Source organism: Malurus melanocephalus, unplaced genomic scaffold (assembly GCF_030028575.1).
Source record: "Malurus melanocephalus ecotype Western Australia unplaced genomic scaffold, MMel_1.1 scaffold_233, whole genome shotgun sequence".
Lineage (NCBI taxonomy): Eukaryota > Metazoa > Chordata > Aves > Passeriformes > Maluridae > Malurus > Malurus melanocephalus.
In genome coordinates, this window is record NW_026623465.1 from 1,076,966 (window position 1) to 1,082,559 (window position 5,594).

At 45.9% G+C, this 5,594-nt stretch overlaps 1 protein-coding gene across 1 annotated transcript; it reads left to right on the forward strand.

Moving 5' to 3' along the window:
- Positions 1-16: 16 nt before the first annotated feature.
- LOC130578579 (ubiquinol-cytochrome-c reductase complex assembly factor 5) lies at positions 17-1,927 on the forward strand. The gene is made up of 3 exons (XM_057374782.1): positions 17-97; positions 335-511; positions 1,649-1,927. Exons 2-3 carry the CDS (start codon positions 361-363, stop codon positions 1,714-1,716), a joined length of 219 nt encoding a protein of 72 aa, XP_057230765.1. The 5' UTR covers positions 17-97; positions 335-360; the 3' UTR covers positions 1,717-1,927.
- Positions 1,928-5,594: the final 3,667 nt, after the last annotated feature.

A 5,594-nucleotide genomic window follows, 5' to 3' on the forward strand; every position in this document is an offset into this window, starting at 1 on the left:
GCCCGCCTCGCCCAATCACCGAGGCGCTACGAGAGAGGGTCACGTGGGTTCCCCGCGCGTCTTTCCGTCCGGCTGCGTGCGGAGCCCCGCGCGGGAGGTGAGCGGCGCGCGGCGCGGGGTCGCGGTTCTGATTGGCTGCGGTTCCCCCCTCAGGGCAGCGGGTGGTGGGGCTGAGGGGCCGCCATGGCCGCCGTGGCGACGGGGGCGAGGCAGAGGCAGAGGCCGGAGCCGCGCTGGGGCCGCTCCTCGCCCGCCACCGCCTGCGGTCACGGTGTGACTGCGGCACATCCCGTACGTTCTCTCACACGCCCCTCTCTGTTCTCTACCCGGGAAGGGCAAAAGCCCCGGTGGTGCCCGACCATGCTGGTCAGCGAGAGGGTGAAGAACCTCTTGAAGCTGGTGCCCGGGCAGCGGCGCTTCGGCTTTTACAGGTTCCTGCCCTTCTTCTTYGTGCTCGGCGGAGCCATGGAGTGGTTTATGATCAACGTCCGCTTCGGCAAAGAGACCTTCTGTGAGTGCGGGGTCATCGCCGAGCCCGAGCCCCGCGCCCGGGAGTCCCGTAACAATAACGCGCTGTCAGCGCGGCCCGGCCGCGGCCCTCCGGTGCTCGGTCAAACACTGCTCCCGTTCGGGCAGGATGGGGCACGTCAGGCTCTGGYTCCCCATTAGAAACACTGGGCAGAAACAAACAAAAAATCTGGGTTCAGASTACAGAATAAAATTCTTCCTYTGAGGGTGGTGAGGCCCTGGCACAGGTTGCCTAGAGAAGCTGTGGCTGTTGCATCCACGGAAGTGTTCAAGGCCAGGTTGGACGGGGCTTGGAGAAAACWGGTCTAGGAGAAGGTGTCCCTGCCCATGGYAGGAGGATGGAAYKGGGTGATCTTTAAAGTCCCTTTCAACCCAARYCATTCTCTGATTCTGTGATGATTTTTTACATTAGAAGAGACTCATGAGGTTTGCCAGCATTTAAGCATAGATGTGGGGTCATCTGAAATGTGACTTTTACAACTGARAAAAATARGAATGAATCATGAGAACTTGGCTATGGCGTTTAATTTCTTTAAGTTAAAGCATTTACTTTTCAAATGTGACATTCTTCTCTTTAATAAACGCTGTTATAATTTTTTGTGATTCTTCACTAAAAGGATCAGCTCAGCTGTATGTTGTATCAGGAGCAGGGAGGCAGGAAACATGACTGGGAAAGCCATGAAGGTGGGAATATTCCTGTGTTTTGTTTATATAAGAAAGGCTAAAATACTGAAGCCAGGCTGGAAGCCTTCAGGCATTGACTTCATGCCTATAATTTAATTTCCCTTCCACTTCAGCTAGTTGGGGCATTTGTAATTTTAATTATCCTTGTGGGAAAGTAGACAAGAAATGACTGTATTGCACTGGAAACAGTTTCTCTAGAAAACAAAAATCATTTCATTGGTACTGATGGAAAGAACTTTAGCCTGTATGGGAGGGAGAACATGAGCTATTTTAAGTAGTAATAAGGATTTGTGTTTGTTGGAATTTCCAGTTGCCTGTCAGTCAGCATGTTCAAGAGAAGTTTGGATTGAAAAGTTTTAAAAGAGATGTCAGGATTAATGTATTTAACACTATCCTGCATTGGGGAAACTCTAATATAAAACATCTTTTCCTGCAGATGATGTTTACCGTAGGAAACAATCTGAGAGACAGTATGAGGCAAGGATGGAGAAAGGGGAGTTTTAGCTGAAACATTTCACGGGGGAGCTCCTGAGTGCTACAACTGTACAAGTGCCAAAGCAGCAGCACTGCCCCGTTGATGGTGGGGGAAGATGTTTGTTCTGCAAGTTGAACTGTGATCCACACCTTTGTGTAATACACTCAGATGGTGTGGGCTGTTTTGTTCTTCCAKATCTGTAATACTTTGTATTTAAATAAAGTGAAAAATTTCATTGTGCTTGGGCCTCTGCCACCAATTTAATGTTTGCTCAGTACTTTTAAATAAACTAAACTGAGTAAACAGTCTGGCTACTGTTTTTGTTTGCTTGGTGAAACACTCGCCTTGTGACAAGACCAGTGGGAAAGAAACATGACCTAGTGCATCCATCTCGGTGTAATGGAAACAGTAATTTTGAGTTCATTTCTTTTGTACTGACAGGAACTACTCTAGCAGATGATTTGTTTTCTTTGCACTATGGCATAATTTTAACCGGACAAAGAGAGCAGAGATTTGCTGCTCAGTGTTTGCTCAGCCCACAGTGCTTGGAAAGTCACCCATGTGTTTGGGCTGTACTGCCCACGTCTGAGAGGTACCAGAGCAATGTGCATTGCCAGTCCTGGYAAAACTGAATTCTAGGGTAGGACTCCTGTCCCCAAGGCAGGAAACCAGGGCTGGCAGCTGTCTCMCAGCCGTGCTTGCTGCCTGCACAGTGACACCGGGAGCGTGGGAGGGGTCGGTGACTGTGCACCATGGTGGCTGGTGCAGTGTAACCCTTGAGGATGATCCTACATTGATACAATTGTTTATTTCTGAGGGTATCCGTGCCTGCCTAGAGTGCAACAAAGAAGCCAATTCTTAAACTTTAAARCAACCCGAGGGAGTTCATGCATTCAGAGAGGTTCCTGTGCTGTTACTTTGTTATGCCGTCATCAAGTGCAGACAGGGACAGCTGTGTACAGGTTAAGGTGCAGGTTCTTCACTTGCAAACAAAGGGGAACCGTTGCATTGCGCCTTCCAAGGCTTGATCTGCAGGATTAGTGCTACTTTTATTTTCAAGAGATAAAAATTGACAGGATTAAAGATGTGACTGTGCCACTACGTATTTTGACTGAGCAGCAAGTGAATAACTTGAGGAAAGCCTTTATTTGAGAATAAGAACCCCTTTGACTTTGGTTCCAAGTTTAAAAACTCGTGCACAAGCTGCCTTCTGCAGTCACAGATCATTGCACCAAAGTCAATCCTGACCGTAGCAGCACATTAGAGAATAAAGCAGTAATAGATTTTGAAAAATGCTGAGCTTTAGCTCCATCTGCTTTTTTTTTTTCTTGAGCCTTTTGAAACTCTCCTGTGCTCTGTTTTCACAGAACAAACAAGTTTTTCAATGTATGGGTTTTTTTGTTTTTTTGTCGTTTTTTTTTCCAAGAAAGAGCCCYGTGCCCTAGTTAGATCTCAGGATTTGCGAGCCTGGTGTGAAAACTTCCTGTGGCTTCCCTTAAGCACACTTATAACAACAGTGTAAGCCCAGTTTTCACTTTAAACCTCTTGCTTGTTTTACAGCAGCTGTTTCCCATTTGCAGCAGAGAGTGCCAGGCACGTCTGGAAGATCTCTGGCGTGTCTCCAGCCAGGTAAACAGAAAAGGAGAGAGGCTGCAGTTACTCACAAGAACTCTGGTGTCAGGGAGTTCCATGTCACTGATCATGGTGACTGCAGCAGGAATAAAATCCTCCAAATTAGCATTGTACCATTTCAGGCAACACAGACCTATTATGACAGGATATGAAGCTTGATATTTAGAACTCTGAGCTGCAGTCTCCACTCCTCAATATTTGCTAGTGCTGACCCTTTGGCAATCTTAGATTTTGTCAGTACTTCTTWAATGCTGGAAATTAGAAAGCTGCAATGCCCTCTTCAGAATTTCAGCCCAYTCCAGAGCCAAGCACACTTGCAGATTTAGTGTCAGTTTTAATCTACACCCCATGTTCAACAACTGAAGTCTTCATCTGGTTTTGCAGTTTTATTCCTGCTGACTGGTAGTTCTGTGCTCTTTGCCTTCCCCAGTAACCTCTGACTCTCATACCCCCRTCTCTGTCCCATCCTCCAGCTTCCCCCACCCATCTGTGCTGGCAAAGGGCAGCAGGGAGGAAGCAGGAGCTCTCCTTTGGCTCGGCACTCAGGAACACCGTGTGGCTGTTCCAGGCTGCTGGAGTGAGCCAGGGTCACGGCTTGCACTCCTAGCCCTGCCAAGCCCCTGCCAGCCCCAGGGCTSAGAACATCCCTTCCTTCTGCAGGGAATTCAGTGTCTGCCTGGAGTGCAGCTATGCACAGATMAACAGCACTTTCATGTGTTCTGCAATGGCCACAGCTTCTGAGTGAGACTCAGCAAAGCATTTCTGCTGCAAGTTTTCCAACCGTGGAAGTTAGGGCAAGATAGATACAAAGCATGGAAAATTTCAACTCAGTAAGGCAGCAGAAGTAAATAGTCMTCTGCAAACAAACAGTGATACCTATGTACAAGCAGTGCTGCTCACTACTCCAGCATTAGGGAGGGGACAATTCCATCACTGATCCAGAATGATTCTGTGGAAAAAAGTCAATCTGTTGATCATTCCCCTGCTGCTGTGCACACAAGGATGCAGCTGTCTTCTGAAAAACCTGCAGTGACTCAGGGAAGAACTGGTCAAGGAAGGATGTTTGTGCCCAGCCTGCATTCCTCCCTGGCACAGACCTGCAGCAGTTTTGTTCAAGCTTTTCAAGAGCAGCAAAAGGAAGTAAAAACCATCTGATGTATTGATGAAGTTTTCCTTCGAGCAATGCTTTTCCTGTCATCAGTGGAGACATGCTTTCACTTCGGACTTAATAAACAGATAATAAACTGTTTAATAAACTCCCCTTCACAGAAAGGGGAAAAAGTCTTCCAGGCACTGGTGGGATGAATGCCCCTGAGGAACTTCCTAAAATCAATACTGAATAGTGGCACTTCACACCAAGGATGAGGGTTAAATTAGACTTGCTGGAAAATGCTGTTGGCAAAATGAATATAAGGTTTTATTTTATTAATGAAAAATCTGTGTKTATCACTGAATCAGACCCCTTTCCTTACACAGTGTTCAGTGCCCAGCCATTCTGAAACTTCAATTTTGTGCACTTGCAGCCAAGAGGGAGCTACATACATTTACAGTTTACATTTAGTATCTCAGACTGAGCAAATAATATGGGGAGGATGATTAGAATTAGTTTCCTCTGGGCAGCTGCAACAGAAACAAAGAAGCTTTGTGAAGCTGGCAGCCTGTGTGAGAGGTAGCATTTATCACCCAGGTTGAAAACACGGATGTGTGTTAATTTAAAAAAATGCTCAGTTCTGATTGTTTAAATAGCTCTCTGTAAAGAGGACCCTTGAGATGTTCCTATCCCCTATCGGTTAATTTTTCTTGCAGTTTGTACAGAAAATTTCTATCCTTGATTCTAATTTAATTGTGTAAAAGATGCTTYTTTCATATTACTTATCTAATTTCCTCTATTAAATGGCTACATGGAAGACAGTCCTGAACCACATTAGCTTCCATATGAAATTAAGGCTTGCTGTTTATTTTCAAAGCAATTAATATGGGGGCATCTGGATTGACTGAATCTTATCACCTCCACACAGCTGGTTCCCAATGCATCACATATTTTTCAAGGTTCACTGTTCATGCTCGTTATGGCTCAATTTTCAACATCACTGTTTTTATCACCTACAGGCATGTCTCACACTACACAGAACAATAGAAAAAGAGTATTTTATCCACACATAAGCACACATACCAAGGACTCGAGAACATCTGAATCAGCAACAGCCAGAAGTACTTGAAATAAAATCCTAACAGAAGTCTTAATGGAACACTCAAACCTGGTTAATCCAAAACA